Source organism: Chrysemys picta, chromosome 6, assembly GCF_011386835.1.
Source record: "Chrysemys picta bellii isolate R12L10 chromosome 6, ASM1138683v2, whole genome shotgun sequence".
Lineage (NCBI taxonomy): Eukaryota > Metazoa > Chordata > Testudines > Emydidae > Chrysemys > Chrysemys picta.
Genome location: NC_088796.1, coordinates 130,369,328 through 130,396,272, shown reverse-complemented (window position 1 = coordinate 130,396,272; position 26,945 = coordinate 130,369,328). Strand labels below are relative to the sequence as shown.

Here is a 26,945-nt window from a genome sequence, read left to right as displayed (position 1 = left end):
GCAGGGCATGTTTCCTTCCCTCCCCACCAAAAGTGGTTAATCTCCTCTGTGCCGTGCCTTGCGCAGATCACACACACTGTGTCACGCAGCCCCGCTGTACAGAAATTGTTGGTTTCCAGTGGGAAGCTCTGCAGGGGCCTTAAAACTACAGGTCGTATTCTCCTGACGCTGAGGCTGCTTCACCCCCCACTGGTAATTTTAAGGGGCATGAGTGTAACAGATTCAGGCCCCAGATTTTCTTCCTCCAGAGCCCTTTTTTTCAAGCAAATCTCCCACTGAAGTTAACAGACCCAAGTTCTCGGAGCCTCCATTCCTGTAGTTGGAATGAGTCCCACTGCAGGCATGAGTCCCATGCTAGCCCCATCTCCCAGTGACAGGAGACCCTCCTCCCACCTTTTCACCACAGTGTTGCCACCACTGGCCTTTCTAGACCCCATCCAACAACCACTGGGACTAGATTATAAAACCAACCCTTTGGGGACAGATATGGACCAGAAACAAACTCCGGATTCTAAGCATCACTGAGCTTTGGGGATATTTGAAATTCAAACCTGGATCCCAATAAGAACATGGCAAGTGTCCCCTCTCTGAACATCCCAATCTGTTGGGGTGTTCAAAATCCACAACTGGGTCCCAGTTTTGTGGTTTCAGACCATCTCTACTTTTTAAAATGGAGCTGTTTGAAATCTTTTGAATTGTTAAATTTTGGGGAAAAAATTAACGTTTTTGCAACACATTTTTACTGATCTATAACTTTTTGATCAACCAAAGAGCTGGCCATAATCTTTCAAACATTGACACTTTGATGAAACATCGACTAAAAAAAAAGTAAGAACATTTTCCAAAAAAAATATAGGGGGGTGGTTTGGTTTTATCCTTGTTTTTTTGGACCGTCTCTAACTTCTAAGCATTGCTGGTAAACTTTTCTGAAGAATCCGAAGCAGCATGCAGCTGCTGAACATGAAAATGATCCTGGTATTATAATTCATTCTGCTTTACTATTTGATATCCCCTGCCAGATGTTTTTTGAATTTAAGAGTAAATTTTAGAAAGATAAAAAGGTTAGTTTCTTAAATAATTTATTTTGAATATATTAGCAGTTAAATAACATTGTGTACAACAAAATGTGATCAGTTACACCATATTTGTTCACAGCCATACAGATAAGAAATCACAAAAAACGAAGAGAAGTCCTGACAAACAAATCTTTGGTAGATAAATCTAGTCATACACATGCTGTACCTCCGAGTAGGAGATCCTAAATGAAAAGAAAACAAAAAACACTTGAACCAAGAATAAGAAAAGCTTTCAATATATAAATAACAAGCATTTCACATTGCTTAACTGCTAGGCTTTCTTCCCGATCCTTGACAACAATACTCAGCTCAAAGATGGATCTGTTTTGACTTTCTTGCTGCTGAGAAAACATTTCCAATGATAGCAATGGGCTGATGGAAAGAATAGCACCAACAATCCTCACATGTAAATGTTTACTCCTATTTGGCCAAATTTATCCTTGGTGTAACTCCATTGAAGCCAACAGATACCCAGGATGAGAAGCTAGCCAGTTAAATTTGAGCCTATGCCTGGAATAGACAATATCAATCCATGTAGCCACATTAAAGTGGGCATAGGAAAGGATAAAGCATGAACTTCACAGATCATGAAAATGACTCTTGGCGTGTTTCCATTCAGATGCTCTTCAGTGTCTTCACTCATTTCATGTCCTCAAAATGCTGAAATCTAGGAGTAACTAGGCAGGAAACCAGAGCTCTTTGAAAAACAAAATTAATTGTTCACTAAAATTTTCAGCTTTTTTTTTGTCAGTATTTGAAAGGTTTCTGCTAGCTCCACTGTGCTTCAGCAGCAATCACAGAGCCATAGTAAAAATGTTTTTGACAAACTTTAGTCTTCGTAAGTGTTCAGATCAGCAAAAAATCATGCCCAACTGGGCCAAATCTGTTTCCTTGTCAGCTCCCCTGAGACAAATTAATATATAGGGAATGTGGAGATGTTTGTGTGATTCTGACAGGAAACTCACCATAGGGCGACAGATTCCCTATGCTACAAGCGTAAATGTTACAAGCAGTGTAATGCACTCAAAGCCCTAACTGCAGGTTCTGAAGGTGGCTCATCTTCTCACTAGGAGGCAGAAGCAGCCAAGGAGATCTGGCAGAGCACGGGTCACTTTCACTTGTTGAACCATAATGAATGTTCTTCAAACTCAGGTATGCATGTCTCTGTGAACTCAATGGGTGTTTTGTCATTGACTGCAGCGGGAGCAGGATTTGACCCAGAAACCCTTCACATTTGAATCCCTAGATGTTCTACCTGCTGTTCAAGTTGATTTTTAACACCTATGAGCTGTTCAGATATTTGCTGACACAGGAGGGCAACTCCGATACTCAAATGACCTGATTGGTGAGCAACATTCTACAGTGCAATTGCTCTCCCACTCCACATGGTCATCCTTAAACGCCTGACAATTGCCTGAGATACTTAAATGTTATCATCTCAGTATCTGCTATATAATTTAGGCATTCCCTACAGCAGTGGTTCTCAAACTTATTTGATCGGGCCCCCCTTCTTTATGTCCCCCTCCCCCCCAGTACATATACTGCCACCCAGCTCTGAAGGCAGAGCAGAGAGCAGCGGCTGCTGGCTGGACACCCAGCTCTGAAGGCAGAGCAGAGAGCAGCGGCTGCTGGCCAGGTGCCCAGCTCTGAAGGCAGCGCAAGCCAGTTGCAGCACAGAAATGAGGGTGGCAATGTGAAAAGTGATATTCATCAATATAACTTTTCACAGCAGACTTAGTGCCCCATTGCCACCCTTACTTCTGCGTTGCTGCAGCCACACCGGGACTGACAGTCAGAGCCCCACCACAGCCAGGTGAGGGATTGGGATTGGGGAAAGGATAGCCTGAGCCCCGGCTGCCTTCCAGTGAGGGATTGAGGGAGGTGGAAAGAAGAACCTGACCCCGGGGCTCTGGCTATCCCCTTTATCCCTGCTTCCCGGGTGTGCACAGCCCTTCTGCACGAGCCCTAGCCATGCGGGACTGACAGCCACAGTCCAGAGTGCTTAAAAAAACCAACCCCCCCCCATACACTGAGTGTGCACATTCCTTGACACATTCCCATGCCTCCCTTGGGAGGCCCACCCCATAGTTTGAGAACCACGCCCTACCTTAATTTGTACTGGGGCTACTGCTAATGGGGCATGATCCGTAGCCTGCTGAGTTCAATGCAAGTATTTCCTACTGCATTTTTTCCCCTTGAGTTCATTGGGCTTTGGCTCAAACTCACAGTGAGGAGAACTCATCTAATTATCAAAGGCAAAATCAGCACGTTTCAAGGGAAGCCCATGGTACATACACACAGGGTACATGTACAAACACGACCTCGCCCATTCTGGTAGAGATATGCACTGGTCTCATATGCAGGAGTGACGATCATAGGAAACCTAATTCAGGAAGGGTGCCAAATGGGCACACATGTTTGCTGGAAAAGCTGGGCTCATGTGGGCCTGTATTCTGGTCAGCAACAGCTTCACGGAGTCCCCCCTTCCTACTCTTGTTTGGCATGGTCTGCAGGTGGTGTGGAATTTGCCTAGACGTTTGCATACAGGGGCATTTGCTGGGCCAGGGGATTCATGTACATAAGGCTACCTCCTGGCCCGTTAAGTCCTGCCATGGAAGGCCGGAGGAGCAGCCTCTCTGTGGGTTTTGTATGGAGCCAGAATGAGGACGGCCAGTTTCCCCCCGGTGCTCCCACAGCTGGGTATAGATTTGCTGATGGACTCTATCCACTGCATCTGCTGAAACTTCGCCCATAACATTTCTTCTTTCAACATAGGCTGGCATTTCTGTTTTAATTTCTTGGTGGCTGTTATTTATATACTCATTTGTGCTTCATTCTGATGTTAGAGAGCCCTTCGGTCTAACAGACAAAGGCAAAACAAGATCCAGCAGTTGGAAGCTACATGTTAGAAAAATTCAATTCAGAAATAAGATGTAAACTCTTAACTTGGAAGAGCCGACCAAGGGATGTGGTAAATGCTCCATCACTTGGACCTTTCAGTCAAGGCTGGATATTTTTTAAGTGAAACACGCCAGCTGACCCACAAGCAACTGGACTTGATAGCTTCTCCTTATGTAGCAAGGAAGAATAATCTCTTCCACTGCAGCAATAACTGGATGAAATTCTATGGCCTCTGTTATACAGAGGCTCAGATCATAATGGTCCCCTCTCGGCTTTGATTTTTCCATGAATCTGTGAAATCACTATATTGAATCCTTGCAAATTCCCAAGGGTCGAACACCATTCCCTATTCATCCATGCCATTGTCCGCCTTCCAATGATTCCTTCCACCTCCTTTCCTTTTAAATAAAAATATATTTAATACAACAGTAATAGATATAAATAGATAAATACTGTACAGAGGCAAACAATCCACGTTATGCAAAGGAGACTATCAAACTAACACCAGGACTGCATCACTCATTGCCTGCTAGGGAGACGATGGCTCTGACCAGCACTCCGGGATATTGCTGCTTGTGCCCGGAGAAGGGACTCCACAGTCTTCAATCAGAGTCAGTTCCTCCATACTCTGCAAATGGGGGGCTTGTTGGAACAGCCCCAGTATACTCCCCCGGGCGGCCACTCCTGTCTGCGGCAGGCCCTGCTCCCCCAGGACCGTGACGAGGAAGTTGATGTACCTCATGGCCAAGCGTAGCGTCTCGTTCTTACTCAGTTTTTTGTCCGGAGGGTGTGTGGGGATGAGCTTCCTCAGCTTGGCAAAGGCACTGTTGACGTTTTGCTGTCTCCACCGCTCCCTGGTGTTGGTGAAGATCTTCCTGGTCATACTCAAGGCTCTGAAAAGCAAAGAGGACAACGAGGGGAAGTTAGAGGTCTCAGACCTGCCTTCAGGCTGTAGAATAGTAGCACTCTACGGGAGGTGAGAGTGTTGCTAGCAATTTGAAATTTGTCCCTGCCCTGGCTGATGGATTGCCATTCCCAGCTATGGATTAACCATAACCCCAAGGTGACCTGTGTCCCTCTCCCTGCCCAGACTACAATCTCAGCAACTGCAGTCAGAAATAGAGAACTAGCCTTGTATTGTCAGAGGATTGAGGAAGGAGCACACATAGGGAAAGATCCTGACTTCTCCCAGACAGTTCTTTTATGCCACCCAAGGGGCTGCAAAGCTCGCTTCTCCAGACATCTAAGGGTTCTTCTGGCGCGAAGGAATCCCCAGGCAGCATAGAGACAGTGTAGCTGCCTCCGCACCACTTCCCCTCACAGATCCCAGCACAGGAGGGTCTACTGGGGAGGGGACATGGTCAGAGAGCAGCAGCATTCTGACAGTCCCAAGCCAGCATAACTGCCCCGCTGGGGACCATTACCAGCTGACACAAGTTACAGTAGCCCTGAAATTGCTCTGAATTGTGCTTGGGGCCAAATCCACCCCTAGTCCAGCCTCAGAATAGGGCAAAAAGGGATAAATATGGCATAGAGCCACTGCTGCCCACCTCCACCCTGGGTCCTAAACCAAGCAAAGCCCAGCTGGACCCAAGGATTGGGCCCTGACATCTACCAATCACCATGAGAAATACTCCCCCTAGGGCAGTGGTTCCCAAACTGGGGTTCGGGAACCCCTGGGGGTTCGCAAAATGTTACAGGGAGTTCTCAGGAAAAAATTCCCTAATGGCAGACAGAGTTGTCCATAGGGACCCCGGGCAGCCCGGGGCCAGCAGCCTGGAGCCCCTGGACTTCCAAGAGCTAGGCAGATCAAAGCAAGCATATCTATCACACTGAGGAGATTTAAACTTCAAGACTCCTTATAAGAAATGGAAAGGGAGGTGGATATTTTTTGCTGGGTTTAAAATTAAACTGGCAGCTAATATTGTTTTTAAAATTATTATGAAGAACAAATTTAAGCTTTGTTGTAACGTGCGTTGTTTGCCTGGACTGCTCAAGACCTGAATGCTTGTGTAGGAGGATCTCTTTGAGTTGGCTTCTTAAATACCTTCCTGCTGTTTCACATCTGATACAACTTGATGAAATGTAGGAGCCTTGTCTTATAACAGACTTATTCAAAGTGATCCAAGCTATGAAAGTGAGATCTTGGATGAGTGTTGCCGTTTTCATAATGTAATAAAAATACTGTAATGATAAATAATAATTAATAATAGTGTGTGATAAGCATGTCATAAAAACACATTTTATATTTCCAAGATCACTGCTTTTATAATTTATACTCAGGTAAAGGAGAAAATCCCTGGAAATATTCATTTTTAGGAGGGGGTTCGCGAGACTTGACATTTTAGTGAAAGGGGTTCACAGGTTGTTAAAGTTTGGGAACCACTGCCTAGGGAAACAGCACTGGTGCACTGTAGCATTGTCTAATTAGGACTGTGACTGTAGGATGTTAGTAGAACCCTTCAGGGAAGCAGTGGCCTGCTTCTCCTCCCAATCCACATTCATCTCGTTGCTGGAAGTAAGGACTGCTCAGGAAGTAACGGGATGTGCGCTCATCACTAGAACAGACAGGGCTCAACGGGGAGGGTAAAGCAACTTGGCAAAGCTGCAAACGCTCAGTGGAAAGATACTAACTGGCTTTATTTTCACTGCTCAGTGTCGGTGAGTCTGCTATAAATGCTACTGCACTGGGCTCTGCAGGGGAAACTGTGACACAAAAAATCTGAGTTTCAACCAAAATGTAGCTTTCCTAGCTTTGACCAGCTTATATCGCAGGCTACACCCAATTTCCAGACCAATATGGCTTTACAGTGAGCCTAAAGTAATTTATATCCTATAGTATTTAAATGTGGTTCACAGGTAGGATTTCACAAAGTACCCATCATAGGCCGGACTCTGCTCCTATTGATGTCACTGGCGGCCGAGTTAGGCCAATGCCGAGCTCTTCTGAAAATCCCATCCTAAGTTGATTGGTATCCACCAATGCCATTAGGCACTTAGACCCTTCTGCGGCTCAGTGATTTACACTGCCCTTCTCTTTTTTCTAGACTAAGTATTCCTTCCCCACTCTCCTTCCCATCCACAGCTCAGAATTATCAACCGATTTTGTCCCCTCACTGCACAGTCTTTGCTAGGCGATCATCATCATCATCTTTTCATTTATGAAGTGCAAGTGCTCCTTGTGCAGGTGACATGGTTTGAGCAGGGGCTGGAAGGCAAACGTTATGTGACTTGCACAAGTTCACACAGGAAATCTGTGGCAGAACTGGGAGTTCAAAACCAGATCTTCGAAGTACTGATCCAGCACCCTAAGTACCAAACCATCACGAAAATACTGACAGCATTACTATGATTTATTTTACAATAGTGCTTAGAAGGCCAAAGTCAGAGACTGAGGCCCAACTGCATTATATACGGTGTTATAAAGATGGTCCCTGACCATAGAGCTTTCAATCTTAATGCGTTGGACGTGAAAGCATTGAACGGAGGTGCAAATTCCCCTGAGTTTGTCACTGAACATGCACTCTTCCATTTTTTTAATGTGTTCTCATGGTAATCCCCAGATCTACTTTGGTGCCTTCAATTATCATAGAATCATAGACTATCAGGGTTGGAAGGACCTCAGGAGGTCATCTAGTCCAACCCCCTGCTCAAAGCAGGACCAGTCCCCAACTAAATCATCCCAGCCAGGGCTTTGTCAAGCCGGGTCTTAAAAACCTCTAAGGATGGAGATTCCACCACCTCCCTAGGTAACCCATTCCAGTGCTTCACCACCCTCCTAGTGAAATAGTGTTTCCTAATATCCAACCTAGACCTCCCCCACTGCAATTTGAGACCATTGCTCCTTGTTCTGTCATCTGGTACCACTGAGAACAGTCTAGATCCATCCTCTTTGGATCCCCCTTTCAGGTAGTTGAAAGCAGCTATCAAATCCCCCCTCATTCTTCTCTTCCACAGACTAAACAATCCCAGTTCCCTCAGCCTCTCCTCATAACTCATGTGCTCCAGCCCCATAATCATTTTTGTTGCCCTCTGCTGGACTCTTTCCAATTTATCCACATCCTTCTTGTAGTGTGGGGCCCAAAACTGGACACAGTACTCCAGATGAGGTGTCACCAATGCCAAATAGAGGGGAATGATCACGTCCCTCAATCTGCTGGCAATGCCCCTACTTATACAGCCCAAAATGCCGTTAGCCTTCTTGGCAACAAGGGCACACTGTTGACTCATATCCAGCTTCTCGTCCACTGTAACACCTAGGTCCTTTTCTGCAGAACTGCTGCCTAGCCACTCGGTCCCTAGTCTGTAGCAGTGCATGGGATTCTTCCGTCCTAAGTGCAAGACTCTGCACTTGTCCTTGTTGAACCCAGATTTCTTTGGCCCAATTCTCTAATTTGTCTAGGTCCCTCTGTATCCTATCCCTGCCCTCCAGCGTATCTACCGCTCCTCCCAGTTTAGTGTCATCTGCAAACTTGCTGAGGGTGTAGTCCACACCATCCTCCAGATCATTAATGAAATTACATTCCGTCAGCTCCTAGAACATTTGTATTTTGTTATAATTTCACAGCTGCTATCAAGACCTGATTTTTCTAAACTGTGTTTTACCAGAGGGTAAAATGATCTCGCCAAACCACCCTTGTCTCTGTTAAAAAAAACAAAAACCAGAAATGTTGGGTCCTATTGGATTGTTCCTGCTGGGAATCTTCTCTCATTCATTTTGTGCTTCTGGTTTGCACTACAGAGCGTATATTTAATTTGTCTCTTGAACCCATTTAAAAGAGCTTGTGTGTATTTTACTTGCCAAAACACTGCTGAAGCATGGGTATTGCACTGACTTTGTACATCATCCTCATCCCTAATTTGGTACAGAAGTTGCCTGGATGCTTATGCTTTCTCCTGTATATTTTTAACGAGGTCTTCCTAGCAGTTCCTTATTATAATCGTGTGCCGCTTACGTTAGTTGCTTTGCTTATAGAGAAGTTGATTTGTGTATGAAAGTAGATACATTAAAAAGGCTGGGCAACGCTCCAGTGCTTTGTTGTTTATTTTATTAGTGGTGATGGTACCATTACAGGCTGGACTTTAATACTGGCATGTGCATTTTAATAGTTCTGAGTCTGCTTAATGCCCACTTTAAATCCAGAGTGAAAATACTGACTCTTTTCCTGGGGTTTACTTATAGCACTGAGTGAAATGCTCCAGGAGAATGGTTTAGAATAGATCACTGGCCTCACTTCAGCAACACTCTCCAAGTATTTGATCCCATCATGGCAGGGGTATTATTTTTGGAAAGATGAGCACTGCCCACTCCTTCCCGTCATTCTTTCTTTGGCTCCCCTCTCTTTTTTTCAGTGGAGGACAATACCGGATTTGTTAACACAAGTCCTGTAAGCAAACAGCTGTCTTTATCAGTCCAGCTCCTGTGTGACATATTAAAAATGTACCGCTGCATCTCTGACATTTGTTCAAGATCAGCAAACACCACACTCCTCTGCCCCCCCCCCCCCCATCGAATCCTTTTTACAGAGTCTGTATCTACTCAGGGTTTGGGACAGAGATCTCCCCACTTACAATCAACCTACTCCAACACAGCAGTAATTCTAATGTCTCAGAAACCAACCACAATTCTGGTCCATTTCTTTCTTCTAATCTAGCCCATTCTTCTACTGCCACATACAAGACCTCCCTTAAGGCATTCTGTGTCCCCTACATCTAACACTGCAAAGGCGGCCAGCATACCAAGGAAGGATCTGCCTTATGGTTCAGCTGCATCGGTGCTTCCTTCCCGACTCCCCACCTTGCTTTCAAACTATTTGCCGCTTCTGATTTATGCTAATATTACACATCTAAGGGCTGTATTATTTATTCTCTCCGATACAGTATATGGAACTTTTATCATCGACCCGCTGTTTGTTTGTTGTATAGCTACTTATTCATTGTGAATCTGTGTCAAAGCCACTATTTTATACATTTATAATACAGGAATATATATTGCACTAATCTGCAGGTATGGATTCATCATTACATTCTTTCAGTTCACCTCCACCAGACACAGACAAACAGTCCTACATTCACCTAAACAGAAAGAGAACCAGGCAAATGCCAGCTTAGACCAAGAGAACAAATTCTGCTCTCAGAGGTATAAATCCAGGGTTTCTTCATTGAAATTGGTGGTGTTATTCTGGATTTAAATCACTGTAACTGAGAACAGAATTTGGCTCATTTCCCTTGGATCATGCAAGCAAGACCCAAAATCATGTGACAGATGCTGGTTCGTGACATGAGAGCCGTATTCGCAGAATTACAGTTCAACCAAGACATGCAGATTAAATATAACCCTGCGCAGCCGAACTGTGGGTCACTCACAAAGCAGTTCAACTGCAGCAATGAGAATAAACCTCAAGCAAACAAGTACCAGAAGCAGCTCGTTACCCCGTCCACCTCCTCAGAAAACAAATTCACATGGGTTCAGATGTAGCCATACAAGTTAAACAATGCAGAGGATAGATGAAGATCTCTTTCTCAATAGCAGCAGCTCTCGCAGCCTCGCTATGTACAAGAATTAAATACCCTGAATGGGTGTTCAAGCAGAAGCGGCAGCAGGAATTCCCGGCACAAAGCGACATTTCTGCTTGGATATTCCAAAGCGAATGGCTGTTGAAGCTGTGATTAATGGGTGGGGGGCGAACGGGTCTGCGATGGAGGCCGGGACTCAGTAATTATGAACAGGCTGGATATAAACAAATATCTTGGACTAAATCTATCCCATGTCTAACACCTTTGACCTCCATGGAATTACACCATTCTTCTCCTGCCCTTGAATCTGGCCCCTTGGTTGCAATCCTGAAATCCTTGCTCAGTCATCACTCCCATTGACATCAGGGATCTGGCCCCTCACAAATACACTCACAGCACAGCACTGTTTTTCCAACAGGGAGGCCCACTGGTGGGTTAACACTCGCTATTTAATACTTCATGTCGAGGTTTTCTGAGTCCCCTCAGCCCTTGAATAACAGGAAATGAAACGAAAGATGGAGCCTGACTCACAATTCACGCAGATACTTGCCAGATTGTTTTAAAACAGGGGCCAAAGAGCCCCGGAGAAACACTTAGTACTGAGTTTTGTTCAGTGTGAATTGGTGCAATGTGAAACAAAGGAGAAAAAGGAAGCCCGTTGTTTCGCCCTTCCATTTCACGGTAGCACTGGGCTGTGGAACTCAAGCCAGCAGGGAGGGGAAGATTTGGCATGGATGTCACAAGATATTACACTGGCCAGCACTAATACGCAGGGTCTTTTGAAGTCCTGGTAGAAAACCCAGTAGAAACGAGTTTGAGTTCCCTGAAAGCAGAACATGGATGGTAGGCTTATGGGCCTAATGCTCATCACTGTGGGAATAACCAATGTCACCACCACCCCTACCTGTCCATAGCTCCTTGTGGCTCCTATAGAGGGTGGAGCCATGTTGCCAGGAGTTCCCATTGCAGGGATATCAGATTTAAAGGCAAGAAGATAAAAAAGAGGCAGTGGTGTCTAGTGCATAGAGCCTTGGACTAGGAATCAAGAAACCTGGGTCCTATTCCCAGCTCTACCACTACCTCTGGGGTGTGGCCTTGGGCAAATTCCTTCATCTCCTTGTGCCTCCATTTTCCTCTCCTCCTTGGCCTGTCTTGTCTATTTCAGTGGTAAGCTCTTTGAGACAGGAATTGTCTCTTATTGTCTGTTTGTACTGCACTTAGCACAATAGGCCTTGATCTTATTAGGGGCCAGTAGGAACTAGAACAATAATAAATATTTCTTGTGTTTAACAGTTCTAGTGACCACCTTTAATAAATACACGCAAAAGGGGGAATAAGCTGTCTGAATGAACTGGGGGCTCTTTTGTACTCTCAAGCCACGTACCGCCATCATTGTGGTCATTTCACTATGGAATATTTGAAAGCATAACACTGTGGAGAATACACAATAAGAACCAAAGCAGCCAAGGCAGAGATTTTGAATGTCTATAAATCTGTGACAAAATTGACCCTGTGAAATCTCGGCACCCAGGAACCTTCCCCTCTGAAGCCAGGGTTTGCTGGAACGCTCAAACTATAAACAAGTATTTTTAAAAGAGTACTGCCGTGTTCTAAACCAATGGTCTAAAACCTACATGCTTCAATTAGTATTACAGTATTTTGGGGATACTACATTATGCATCTGACGAAGTGGGTATTCACCCACGAAAGTTTATGCTCCAATACGTCTATTAGTCTATAAGGTGCCACAGGACTCTTTGTCACTTTTTACAGACCCAGACTAACACGGCTACCCCTCTGATACTGTAGAATATTTATCATCACATTTTTAAGAGACCAGGTGCGTGAGGTAATATCTTTTATTGGACCAACTTCTGTTGGTGAGAGAGAGAAGCTATTGGTCCAATAAAAGATGTTACCTCACCCGCCTTGTGTCACTAATATGCTAGGACCAACATGGCTACAACTCCACTGCACATTTTTAACATGATTCAATGTTGCTTTTCAGCCTGGTCAGATCTAACACTTACTGAGAAATATGGCCTGAATTTTCAAAAGTGACTTGTTATTTTGGGTGCTTCAACTTGAGACCCCTTAAAGGGGCCTGAATTTCAGAGGATGGGTGTTTAGCACTCTCTCTCTTTAGGAGGTCTCACGTTGGGCACCTAAAAATGAAGGCACCTAAAATCAGGAGTCCTGTTTTAAAAGGTAGGCCAGTAGATCTGCCAGCTTTGAGCCTATACACACATGGCAGAGCATAGAGGGTCTGTTCTCCTCTCAGCAAATTGCGAATTTAAAGATTTCCATTAATGCCTCTGAGATTTAAATTCCATGCACTTGGACAAACAGACCTCTTTGCCCTTTTTCCTTTTCCCATTGCTCGCTCATTAGGAACATTCTTTGCCCTCCTTTGTTTCGCTGCACTTATATTTCTATAAAGCCAGACCCCAGAGTCCTTTGTCAAGGAGGATTCTCATGGGCTCTGGTGGGAGTTTGGTGTGAGCAAGGGCTGACAAATTTGCATGGGTATGATGGCCTTCGCTTCAGTGCTATTTATAAAGCAATGTTAGTTAAAGATAAACACCTGTGCTCTGTATCCATTAAGCCCACATTAGTGTCAGAAATTATTTTCTGTAAAATATTTTCTTGCCCATTTGGCATTGTGCTGCTCCCCCATCCTGAAGGTAGAGGTAATTGAACCCTATCAGGCTGCGGCTTGGATCCCTGGTCCAAATGGTTTTCTTTAAAACACAGGCCCTCCATCAAATTCATTTCCCAAATATTATATACAAGTGTCACGGGTCCAGGCTTTCCTGATCAGAAAGAAAATCCAAGCACGATGGGAATACTACAGGAATTCTTGAGGGGCCCCCTATTGTGGATGACCCTCTGCTCTAAGACCACCCTTCAGTTATATCGCCAACTCATGACAACTGATGTATCTGGCCATATCTCTCTGCCTGTGCATCTGTTGCCACAAAGCTGAAGGGTAAAACGTATTATTGGAAGGGTACCCGTTTGCTTGAACCACCTAGATCTGCCTTGAACGTGAGGAGAGTCCTCCCCTTTCTTAGTGACAGAAGAAATCTGTGCCACGTCGAGAAGGAAGCAGGGATGGTACATTCTGGATCTAAGAGTTCAGCAAAAGAGCAGCCTTCCTTTGACTTCAGTAAGAGCAGATACATACATATGTATATGTCTCATATTGTGTGTATGCAGTACATATTAACTTCCAAACACACAGGGCTAAAATCATACCTGGTGCAGCTCTACTTGCTTGCATGGAGTTACCCCAGGAATTAATTTGGCTTGCTGTGTTTAAGTAAAGTTATTGCTCCCCATAATCACTGAGAAACTGATCCACTGTGGCAAATCCTACCTTTCTATGTTAAGATGGAAACTACCAGGAGACAAAGGGCCCAATCCTGATCTCACTCCACTGTAATTCCATTGACTTCAATGGGGCTACTACTCATCTCCAGTGCGAGTGAGATCAGGATTAGGTCTGTAAAATTCAGAGTTAGTGTGGTCAGAACAATATTGTTGTGACCACACTCTGCTGGCTGTGCATATTCCCTCCAAACGACATTTCAGCTGGGTTAGACGCTTTGTTAACGCGGCCTTTATTGGTATAGGGATTCGTGTCTCAACAACTTTCATCATTTATGTAAAGGGGAAAAGAGAAGGTTGTTTATATATTGGAATTTTAAAAACAAAAAAGAAACACAAATCTTTAGAGAAAGGATCTAACATACACAATGCTGGGTCTAATCCTGCTCCTATGGAAGTTTTGACAATTTATTTTAGAAACATTTTCTTTCTATTATTTATTCATTTGCTTAGTCAAATAGAGCTTTATGCAATAGACCTGAACATGAAATTTGGAACCACCGTAGACTAGCAGGTACGAACCAATTTAAGAAGCTTTTTTAATTTTTTTTAAAAAGTGCTATTTATATTGTTTTTTAGAATGTTATTGATATTATTTTTTTCAGATAGACTGGAAGGGGAGGAAACCTAAATCTTCCTCCTAGGGAACTGTTCCATTAAATGAAAATCATTCACATCTCTCTCGCGCTCTCTCTCACATGCACAGTAAAGGAGTAGTGATGGAATATGGATTTTTTAAATGTATATGTGTGAATCTAGAATTTAAAGCTCTCTCTGTAGATCTTTATCTATTGATATTCATAGTATTTAAATGCATATTATTTACACACAATCTACTGCACAAATATGCATAACAAGCTGCCTACTTTAGGCTTTCTAAAAGCTTTGTTGTGAAATGCCCGAAGCCATTAGACGGTGCTATCGAGTTATATTCGTTTTATTTCTGAGATCAAAGGGCTTTATTTTCTGTGCAGTCATTTTCACCAGTGTAAAATGAGTGTCAATTCTGATCCAGGGCCATTCTACACCCACTTTGCACTGGTGGAAGTGACTGCACCGGGAGCAGAGCAATACAGAATTAGGCCCACAGTGTTTGGTTATAAAAATCACAGAATCCCGCGTTTTAAGAAGTTTGTTTGGATTTTATATAATTTTTAAATAGCCCCACTCGGTTTTTTTTTTTAAATGATCAAAAGCAGCAAATATTTGCTCCTTGCTTGAGATTTTTATTGCCAAGTTTTAGCAAATTTTAAACAGCCTGAAAAATATAGGCACATAAGGAGTACAACACAAGTGTCTCTTTTCGGTTGAATTCAGTAACCTGTAAGTAGCAGTTTTCATAGCACTTCAGCTGGTCTGTTATGTTGCTTTTTTATTAGCTTTACAGAGACAGGACACGGGAGTCATTATTAGTAAAGACCCAGCTGATGGCAAAAGGAATTCAGGAATTCCTTCCTGGAAGGGTACACTTGGCTGTGTATACCCGACAGCAAACTTGTGCACACCCAGGAAAGTTGCAATGCAGACATACAAGCCCCCAAATGACTAGCTAAGCAGAAAGCCATTGTCACTTACTTCCCCAAACACAGGTGCTTGCTGCTCTTGAAACCTGGTTCAGCCAGTGAACTTCCAGCAGATTAGGGTGCTTTCCCTTCTGTCTCTTTGCGCTCACAGACCCTGGACAGAGAGGCTGCTCTTGCTGCAGTCAGCCACTTGCTGATCCTGGCTGCCTCATTTATAGGATGCCAGCTCCTTTGTCTGGCGCGTGTCACCACTAGTCCTAGCAATCCAGGGAGCTTGTTTTGCATCTCCCGGGAGATTCTCTCTGTCCTGCCTTTTCTCTCTCCCCTACACACCCTCTCCTTTCTCTGCAAGGATGAGCCAGGCCGCTTTAGGTGAAACAGCAGCTACCAGCCGTAGAGATTTAAGCAGGGTCTGGCTGCACTTTGGGGAAAGCTGGACAGGGCATTGCTGGGGCATAACTTAGCAAGAATTTTATTTTCTTGATTGTTTTAGTACAGTCAGGGCTTGTGAAAGGTGACAAAGTGATGCCCCCAGAGACCAGTGTTGTGAAGGCCAAAACTATTACAGAGTTTAAAAAATAAATTAGATAAGTTCCTGGAGGATCGGTCCATCAATGGCTATTAGCCAGGATGGGCAGGGATGCAACCCTCTGCTCTGAGTGTCCCTAGCCTCTGACTGCCAGGAGCTGGGAGTGGGACACAGGGGATGGATCACTCGATAATTGCCTGGTCTGTTCATTCCCTCTGGGGCGCCTGGCATTGGCCACTGCTGGGAGACAGGAGACTGGGCTAGATGGACCATTGGTCTGACCCAGTGTGGCCGTTCTTATGTTCTATAATCCTCTGCTCATTTTAAAATAAATTTTAATTCAGAAACTAATGAACAGATTTACTTATATTCTCAGAAGATTCATTCTGTTGCCAAAGACTAAACACTGCGAGTTTAGGGAGGATATGCTGGATTCTTCATACATGACAAAGAGACTGACTCTCTGCTTTAAGTTCAAAAGTCAGCAAAGGCTGAACTTCTCACAGAACAGGTACAGCCTGGGGCAACTGAAATCCCAGCTTCCCCACACTGCCCCACCAGTCTGATTCCAAGAGATCTGCTCTCGGGATGGAGGGCAACGTACCTGTGGTCCAGGTGGACCTTGGCCGCCCTGCTGAAGCTGCCAACAAAAATGCCAGTTAGTGTCTATAGTTCTTGCATGGTGTACACCTGTTCATTAGCAGCTGGGCAGAGATCTCCCCCCTCATTCCACACAGAATGAATGGGGTATTGGTTGTTTGTGTGACTGCTACCTTCTCCTGGATAGAATGACAGAGCTATTCAAATACTTGTGCACGGCATCATGTTGCCTGCTAGAGGTTTCAGCCATCAGGGGATATGAACCTTGTGTCATCACCGGGGCGATGCTCTGGAATTACTCCGTATGAAACCAGTCAGGACTCTGGGGGAGCCTCTTGTCTCTGAGCATACTGTCACCAGGGCAAGAAGCTAACACAGCTTCAACTTTCCTGGGTCTGACCTTGGAGCATTCAGCCTCCCCTTCCACACCATGCGCTTCCCACAGCGAGTCTGCCCAGGTGGGGCTCCTGGGGAAGCCAGAGGGCCCTGCACCCCAACTCCGCAGTCAGACTTGACTCTCAGCCAGCGTAAAATGGAAGGTTTATTAGTTGACGGGAACATAGCGTGGAACAGACCTTGTTAGCACAGAAATCAGTGACTTTCAGCCAAGTCCATCTTGGGGAGTCCTGGGCCAGGCAGCCTGGACTCCCCCTCTTCCAGTCCCTGCAGGCAGACTGCCAACTTCCAGCAACCCAACCTCAGACACCCCCGTTGCGCCTCCTCCTTCTCTTTGTCTCACTTCCTGGGCAAAGAGTCACCTGGTCGTCACCTGGTTGCATCCCCCTCCTGAGTCTCAGGTTACGAAGGGCACCAGCCATAGCATAGGTGCAGGCAGCTGGAGCATCTTCACCTGCCCCAGAGGTCTCAGCCAAAGTCACACACCCCTCTTCCCACCACTGAGGTATTGGCGCAGCACACGGGGAAACTGAGGCACACACAGGATTCATGCAAAACAGTAAAACACACATAGGCTCAACAGTAAGACTCACATACAACATAACAAGGGGAAATCCCCACTTCATCACACCTTGTTACTACTAGAGCTCACAGCCCTTTATCTTTTGTTCAGGCAGCAAAGACCCTCGTTTTTGAAGCAGAAGGTCATGAGTTATACCCTGCTGCCGCATGACTGTGAAATGAGCAGTGAGTATATGTGTATGATTGGCCACAGATTATTTATTTATAAAATACAGGGCCACTGAACAGCCCTTGGATGGTAAGAACTTTCAGTCACTACAGATAGGGCTGGATTCGAATTGGTGCCTTGCAGCTGAGAAACTGGATAGCACATCACCAATCCTTTGAGCCAGGCTGTCTCCCATCTTACCAACATCCAATTCCCTCCACTTAGGGCTAAGCCATGGAGGATCATCCCAACATCCTCTTCTCAAGTGCCACATCGCAGCAACCGGTCTTCTGACCAGGACTGGGTGGGACTCTGTTCGGACCCACGAAAGCTCTCAGATTAGCCGGACACATTGCAGCAGACCAATACGGGGTTCTCTTGCCCTAAATAGCCAAGGCTCCTATGTTGCTCTCACATGGCAGTGCAGGGCACCATCCAAGGGGCCAGGAGCTTGGCCTGATTTGAAAAATACCATTTACATTTAAAATAAACAGCGCTGGCTTTCAAGAGCAGTAACCTGGATCTCCTTCCCAGCTTGGATGGACATGGCTCATGGGGCTTGCTGATCTCTAAGCACACTGACTCCAGAGGGCAGGGAAGGAGAGGTTGACCACTTTTGTGAGGGAGAAGAGACTGAGGGGGAATGAGAGATTGTCATGGGGACGCTGAAGAATAACCTCCCTTAGACCCAGTTCAGAAAAACATCCCTGTTCAGGACAGCACTTAACTTCAAGCACATGCTTAAGTCCCATTAAAGTCAGTGGAACCTGAAGTTAAGCACAAGCTTACATGCTATCCTGAACTGGGCACTGAGGGAGCCCCCAAAATCGTCAACCTGCCCTGAATCAAGGTATCAAAGGCTGGAAGAGTTTGCCTTCACCTCTGGCCTTCTGGACTTTAAAGAATTTGCTGGTGTTTTATGTAATCGGATTGTGCCCTACACCATTAACAAACCCCCTCTGGAGGGACGTCGTTTTCTCAGGGAAGACCGAGTCACAGACCCTTGCTGCTGCAGTTCTCTCCCTGAAGAGCTAAAGTGGACCTTCAGCCCTTTTGCACGGCAAATTAAAAGCAGCACTACACTCTGAAAGCTGTGTCAACCGCTTCATTTAGCACAAGTGTTATGTGAACTAACAGCCCTATTCCACAGGGGCCTTTGGCCTCACAGAAGCCTAATTTCCATGTAATTTACATTGGACAGTCGCAGAATGCACCTCCTCTGTGTAACTTCCTCTAAATCATTATTTACCCACAGCATGCAATGAGCTACTCCAGCCAGTACACAATGGATGGGGAACAGGGGATGCCATTCCAAAACGGGGAGAGAGAGAAGCTGTTATCCGTGGTTGTTTAGACTCCTCATTGCTCAGGATTTTCAAAACCAGGCCAGACAAAACACTGGAAAATGTACTGGCGGGAGTGTGTCTGCCATGGCAGGGTGAGGGCTGCATGGACTCGTATTAATTCTTCTTGTTCTATTATTTATCAGCACAAAACAAAAAATAAACAGTCAGATCCTGCTCCCATTGCAGTCAACAGGGATTTTGCCCTTGACTTCAGTAGGAACAGCCCAGGTGCCGGTTCATCCTTGCCTTAGGGAATTTACCGTCTATAACTCCAATCCTGCAAGCACATGGGGTGAGCGCTCCCCTTCACATGTGTGGAGTGTCTCTGATGTCAGTGGGGCTCAGTGCGGAGGCAGGGGTTCACCCACCCTCCGGAGTTCACATAATCAGGGCCATAAAGAGAGGCACAGAAGACAAGATGCACTGCAGCATGAAGGTGGTTACTCTGTGCTTCTATTGACTTTGGAGATTAGTGGTTGTGAAAGGGAGGGAGTCTCTTGGAGGGATTTGTGTGAGGAAAGGTGGTGGGAGGGCCTGGTGCACCAGGGCTGAGAGGTCATTCTCTACACAGGGAATAACACAAAGGAAGGTCCGAAGGCAGGAGTGGGAAAAGGAACGAGGGAGCAACCGAGGCTGATGCTGTTGGCAGAGCAGAGAGGTGTGGGGCACCAGGCCTTCTCCAACTGTAACCATGATCCCGTGACTGGGCCATCCCACTGCATGTCCCAACACCTAAGACAAAGTTTGAAATCAGAAATGAGAAAGTTAAAGCTGCCCAAGCACCAATACATGTGCCCGGCCTCAAACATACAGCCTCTGCTCCCTGCCCTAAACATGTGGTCTCTCCTCGCAAGTAACACCACGCACCACTACTCCAGGCCTAGCTTGCAGCTTGGGTGGATGCCACAGAAGGCTACACTGAAGGGCCAGAGAGCATTGGCACCTCGAGAAATCCTTGCCCTGGGAGTGGGGTTTGCCGGATGGAGGCATCCACAGGGAGCTCCATACAGCATATCTTCTGCTAGGACTCTCCAAGGGCAAAGCCTCTCCTTTTCCAAGCACCTAGCAGACCCATGCCTCCATAACACAGCCACAAAACAGAGCATGCAGAAAGCCAACCAGCCCACCTGCTGTTGTCTTTGCGGGCAGATAGCAAGTCTTCTCCTTCCAGTGTCCTCTGGGGTTGTGACAGATTCGGTCACAGAGACCCCCTTGGGACTGTCACCTGAGACAGTTTTCCCTGCCAGCTTGAGACTCCAGAACCCTGCCTTGTTGAGCCAGACACACTAGCCTGCTGCAACACAGACCCAGGTCTGGTCTATGCCCCCAAAAGCTGCAGACTTTAACCAAAAACTGCTCAACAGGTCACCTATCTCCAGCACCCAGACACCCAGTTCCCAATGGGATCCAAACCCCAAATAAATCTGTTTTACTCTGTATAAAGCTTATACAGGGTAAACTCATAAATTGTCTGCCCTCTATAACACTGATAGAGAGATATGCACAGCTGTTTGCTCCCCCAGGTATTAATCACTTACTCTGGGTTAATTAATAAACAAAAGTGATTTTATTAAGTATAAAAAGTAGGATTTAAGTGGTTTCAAGTAATAACAAACAGAACAAAGTACGTTACCAAGCAAAATAAAACAAAACACACAAGTCTAAGCCGAATACATTAAGAAATTGAATACAGGTAAATCTCACCCTCAGAGATGTTTCAATAAGCTTCTTTCACAGACTAGACTCCTTCCTAGTCTGGCCCAATCCTTTCCCCTGGTATAGTCCTTTTTAGTTCCAGCTCAGGTGGTAACTAGAGGATTTCTCATGTCTGGCAGCCCTCTTTGTTTTGTTCCACTCCCTTCTATATCTGTGGCACAAGGTGGGAATCTTTTGTCTCTCTCTGGGTTCCCACCCCTCCTTCTAAATGAAAAAGCACCAGGTTAAAGATGGATTCCAGTATCAAGTGACATATTCACATGTCCTGTGAGACCCCAAGCCTCCATTCCTCCAGGACTGGCCCACAGGTATGCAGTGGAGGCTTGCAGGTAAACAGAGCCATCTACAGTCAATTGTCCTAGTCAATGGGAGTGATCAAGATTCTAAACCACCATTAATGGCCCACACTTTGCATAATTACAATAGGACCTCAGAGTTATGCTACATTTTTCTAGTTTTAGATACAAGAATGATACATACATACAAATAGGATGACCGTACTCAGTAGATCATAAGCTTTGTAATGATACCTTACAAGAGACCTTTTGCATGAAGCATATCCCAGTTATGTTTATAAGTGTGAATATAATGTATTTCCATAAAACATATGGAGTGCAATGTCACAGGGGTATCTCCCGTCTCCCTAGGCAGTCCCAGCAGTCTCTGTTTTCATGCCCCTCCCTGCTGGGCAGTGGAAAGAACATTTAGTCAGGAGACACCCAGGCTGGGGGCTTGACTGTAGTGGCCACCATGGAGCTGCTCCCTGGCCTGGGAGGAGTATCCTGTCTCCCCCTCCCTATGCACCAATGTCACGTTTACCTGAGGGGAGGATTTGCCTCGGGTGCCCATCCACAGTCTGTCTCTTCTCTCTGTGTTAAATACGCTGGGCGAGATCCCCGGCCAGCAGAAATCAGCAGAGCTCCATGGACTTCCGTGGAGTTACCCCAGCTGAGGAACTGGCTCTCCCACTGTACCTAATGGGTGGCAGAACCGTGGTCTCTCATGGTACTAAAAGTGAAATTCCCCCCCTTGATCAGATCCTGAAAGACACCATACACCAAAGCCTCTCCATTTTTAAAACTAGTAGATGCAAGTTATCTGGACCATCGTTTTAAACATAGACTTTAGAAGCTGCTTTTTAACATCTTCCTGAGATACTAGTTGAACAGAAAGTACTATAATATGATATAATTACATCCTCTGTTTTGTCCCCAAATATAGAACAGAAATGTTTGTTGAACACTTCTGCCTTTTCTGCATTATTATTGATAATTCTACTATTTCCATCTAGTGATGGACCAATACCATTGTCAGGATTCTTGTTGTTCATGTTATACTTTCAAAACTCCTCCTTATTGTCCTTAACTCTGTTGGTGAGCGTGTTCTCCTTGTGTCCCTTTGCTTCTCTAATCAATTTTCTACAATTCATAGCTTCTTGATTTAGACTTCAATGCGGTTCAGAATTTCACCCACTATTATCCATGATTATTTGCATAACGTGGGTAGCTCTCTCACTAATTAATGCAAAGAGGTGGAGAGTCACAAAAAAGGTTAATGTGATAGCACTGGGCCATTACATTTTACACCTACTGAAAGCACTTTTACACTGCCAGATTGCTTTTAAGGTTAGTGTAAATGTCTGTGCCCACTGTCTTTATTAAGCTTTCTATTGCACTCACTCTACTTGGCACTAATCATCCCAACTGGACTTGCTCAGTTTCTTCTTCATTTAGTTCTCCTTGTTGCTGGTATCGGCACTGGAGCAGAGCAGAATTCCCCGAATAACTTACTGATAAGCAGTCTGCAACGTCGGAGCATTGCCAGCAGATCGAGGGACATGATCATTCCCCTCTATTCGGCATTGGTAAGGCCTCATCTGGAGTATTGTGTCCAGTTTGGGGCCCCACACTACAAGAAGGATCTGGAAAAATTGGAAAGAGTCCAGCAGAGGGCAACAAAAATGATAAGGGGCTGGAGCACATGACTGGATTGTTTAGTCTGCAGAAGAGAAGAATGAGGGGGGATTTGATAGCTGCTTTCAACTACCTGAAAGGGGGTTCCAAAGAGGATGGATCTAGACCAGGGGTAGGCAACCTATGGCATGCATGCCGCAGGCAGCACACGAGCTGATTTTCAGTGGCACTCACACTGCCCGGGTCCTGACCACCGGTCCGGGGGGCTCTGCATTTTAATTTAATTTTAAATGAAGCTTCTTAAACATTTTAAAAACCTAATTTACTTTACATACAACAATAGTTTAGTTATATATTATAGACTTATAGAAAGAGACCTTCTAAAAACATTAATATGTATTACTGGCACGCCAAACCTTAAATCAGAGTGAATAAATGAAGACTCGGCACATCACTTCTGAAAGGTTGCCGACCCCTGATCTAGACTGTTCTCAGTAGTAGCCGATGACAGAACAAGGAGTAATGGTCTCAAGTTGCAGTGGGGGAGGTTTAGTTTGGATATTAGGAAACACTATTTCACTAGAAGGGTGGTGAAGCACTGGAATGGGTTACCTAGGGAGGTGGTGGAATCTCCTTCCTTGGAGGTTTTTAAGGCCCGGCTTGACAAAGCCCTGGCTGGGATGATTTAGCTGGGGACTGGTCCTGCTTTGAGCAGGGGATTGGACTAGATGACCTCCTGAGGTCCCTTCCAACCCTGATATTCTATGTTTCTAAAGTCTTAGAGACCCTTCCATGGAATGACTGACTATTTTCAGAAAGGACACCTTCGCTGTGTATTTAACCACATGGTTAATAAAGAAAGCAAAATAATTCCTACAAACCCAAAGTGCCCTCTTTCACGTCCTAGGATTTCCTCAGTGGACCTGTGTTATTGATGTTATAATCTATGATGTGCCTTTGATCCAGTAGGCAATTCTTATTTCAGTAACTCTTCAAATTGTCACGAGCGATCTGCAGAATTTTTTTTTAACTAAAAAAAACAAAACCAACAACAACAACAAAACAGGCCCTTTGGTGCTTCCTCAACATCCTCAGAACAATCCTTGTCCGTTTTAAACTATCCTAGTTTCTGACCTTTATGTTTCCTCCCATTCGTGATGGTCAGAATCAGTATGTTAATTGTGTGCCCCTCACTTATGAAATGGTGTCAATGGGACCCAGCACATTTTTGTAACTAATCATCCTGACTATGGCACTCTGTTATTTGTATTATGGTAGCATGTAATGGCCCCAACTGAGTTCAGGGCTGAATTGTGCTAGGCGCTGTACATCTACATAATAAGAGATGGTCCCTACCCTGAGAAACTTATTGTCTAAGTAGATGAGTTAGACAAAGGGTGGGAGGAAAGGAAGACTGATTATCCCATTTCACAGCTGGGGAACTGAAGCACAGAGAGATTTGCCCTAAGGTCACATAGGAGGTTGTTGCAGAATCAAGAACTGAATACAGAACGGCTGTGCCCCAGTCCAACGCCTTATCCACTTGACCAGCTTTCCTGTTTCCACTTGTGATGTTCGGTCTTGTCTTATTATTTGAGGTAAAGCTCTGGCAAGATGTTCATCATTTTTACTGTTCTAAAGCACTGATAGATACATTATGGTCAGCTGTTCAGCATGCTAAGATACTGTTGCTAAGGGCAACAGATAGATCCAGATGCAACAATAGCTCGTATTTTATTCTTAATCATTATACAGTGGCATAAGTGTACACGTGGTCCATAGAGTGGAAGATAAGAGGACGGACACAGACACTTCAAAGAAGGCAAGCCCATACATGTGACATCTGGGTGTGGATGTCATCACATGAATTAGGTTCCTTGCGTCCATTTGCCATGTCAGCATTTAAATCACATGCTCTGAAACTGCCAAGGGGACTAACCAGGCATCTAAAAGAAAGCAAATCTGTTCTTGGCTTATTCTACTGTGTACTATTCACGTTGTAGCATAAAGGCATCATTCGGCTACCACCGCAGTCAGTGACACAACTCCTGTTGACTTCAGTGAGAGCAGAAGCATGTGTACGGGAGCACACACAGATATAACATATGGATTAGAGATGAGAAAACGATTGCTATGTCTGTCTGTGTCTCCTGCTAGGCCAAATCTTGAGTCGCTTCTTACTCAGGGAAAGCTCTCATTGAAAGTGATGGGGTTCTCTTGAAGCCAATTAGAGGTTTGCCTGTCTATGGACTGAGTGAAAACTGAGCACAGACTTCAGAAAGTGGCCCCCGGCTTAAATTACTTCCCCCCTCTTTGGATCTGAGGACAAAAAGGCACATGAAAGTGACTGATGGAGGAGCAATAGTATGTATTTGTGTGTGTGTGTGTGTGTGTGTGTGTGTGTGTGTGTGTTTTATCGCCATGCACTCAGAGCCACATACTACAGATGGGAACAATAAGAAACAATTATACACATCTGTTCAAAAGCTTGTCTCTTCCACCAACAGAAGTTGGTCCAATAAAAGTTATTACCTCCCCCACCTTGTCTCTTTTTAAAAGTGTTAATCCGTAGAGTTTGAATACAGTTAGTTAGAAAAGCTCCATGAGGTTCCGGTACCAGCTGGACTCTAATATTAAACTTCTATCATCTGAAGGTGTTTGTAACCTTTTGAATGTCTTATTAGTGGTAATAAAACACTCCCAAGGGGGGAGGGGCAATACTTGGCTTTCTAGGCATACTTTCAACTTAATTCCAGAAGCCAAGTGCTTCCGTTTTAATGCTGAAACACTGATTGACTAGATGGAAACGTTTCGCTGGGGAAGAAATTGGGGACTTGATGTTTCTTTTACACTAGTCTTGGGGAAGGGGAAGAAAAACAAGAAGCTAATCTACACTTTATCACAGAAGTATCTAGACATGAAAGGACTTCTTGAAAGCAAGGAAGAATAAAGGGAAAATAAATTAAATGCATCAGAACAACACCACCTCCTAAAACAAGAGTTTTGCGTCCATTTTTGTCAGGAGCTGGCTATCTCACCAAGCTTGTGTGAGCAAGCGCCCTTCCCAACCAGTCCACACCATATATAAACTCCTCGCTGGGGTGTGCTTTTTGAGCAAAGAAATTAACACTGGGTTGACATAGTTTAATGAAAGCCTACGACCCCCTGCTTCCTCCTTCAGGACTGGTCAACCCACACCCTCAATCCAAGAGAGAGAGAGAGCCCACTCCCACTTCCCATATACCCCAATGAATCATTTGCCTCCGAGAGTCAGCAGAGCCAATTTATGCCAATGTACAGAACACAGTTCAGTCATCAGCCTCAAGTTTGTGTGCAATGTGACTGAAGGAAAAGGAACTTAACAGGGAAAAATAATCACCTACAATGGAAGGCTTGTTGTAAAACTCCGCAGCCACCTTTCATATCAGTTATGACCCTGAGAAGCACCTGCCTTAGGGAAGTGAGAGTGGTCCATTAACACAGAGGACTGGGTACTAGGAGACCTGGATTCTATTTCCAGTTCTACCATTGTGTGAATATGGGCAAGTCACTTAACCTTCATGTGCCTGTTTTTCTCATCTGTAAAACGAGGGTAATGATGCTTGCCCAACTTTTTAACATGCTTTGAGTGCTATGCGCTCTGAGAATACTGTTCGGGGTGGGAGTCAGCATGTGGCATTTCTCCACAGTCTTACAAGTTCTTTTCCTGGGTGCTTGAGCAAGGTCCAGTTTTTGAAGACATACTCTCCTGTCACTTGTTTTTGTAGCACCGGGTTCTTTGAGGAAAGCTGTTGCAAACAGCAAGAGAGTTTGCTTTGTATCTCAGGCATTGGTGCGTGTGAATCCCTGCTATTTGCTGCCTGTGTAAACACAATAGTTTAGTCTCCAGAGGGTTGTAATACTTCAATCTTATCCAAATTACTGGATTTAATACACGGGTAGCTGGGTGGAGTTTAACCCCTGTGGTATGCAGGAGGTCAGAGTCAATCATCTGGTGGTGTCTTCTGGCCTTAAACTCTATGACTAATCCCTTTAACCAGAGTCTATCCTTGGTGCAGATCTGCTCCCTGGGAACTGTGCATGGGTGTTTGGCTGAGATTCCTGAAAGAAGGGTTGACTGTGGGCTGTTTGTGACCACCTCTGTTCAAGGACTGGCATATGTGCCTACATAAAAACATTACATTAATAAAATACACAGACTGTGCCATGGATCTCTCCTCCAATAGGAAACTGACTTCCAAGATCCTGGAATCTGCTGCCATTTGACAGAGGGATGACAACACATAGGCACTTATATTATTACAACCTG

General features: G+C 44.9%; 1 protein-coding gene across 3 annotated transcripts in view; it reads right to left on the bottom strand.

Moving 5' to 3' along the window:
- Positions 1-1,075: 1,075 nt before the first annotated feature.
- The window catches only part of TAL2 (TAL bHLH transcription factor 2), a 44,730-nt gene continuing 18,860 nt past the window's right edge, over positions 1,076-26,945 (bottom strand). For 2 of the 3 annotated variants that reach the window (XM_065549855.1, XM_065549854.1), the window contains exon 3: positions 1,076-4,870. In XM_065549855.1, the coding sequence (XP_065405927.1) occupies positions 4,507-4,860 (354 nt within the window). In that variant the 5' untranslated portion in view covers positions 4,861-4,870 and the 3' untranslated portion in view covers positions 1,076-4,506. Of the gene's footprint in view, positions 4,871-15,458; positions 15,585-26,945 lie in introns of those variants that run through there. The other variant, XM_024108496.3, reaches the window with a different exon arrangement.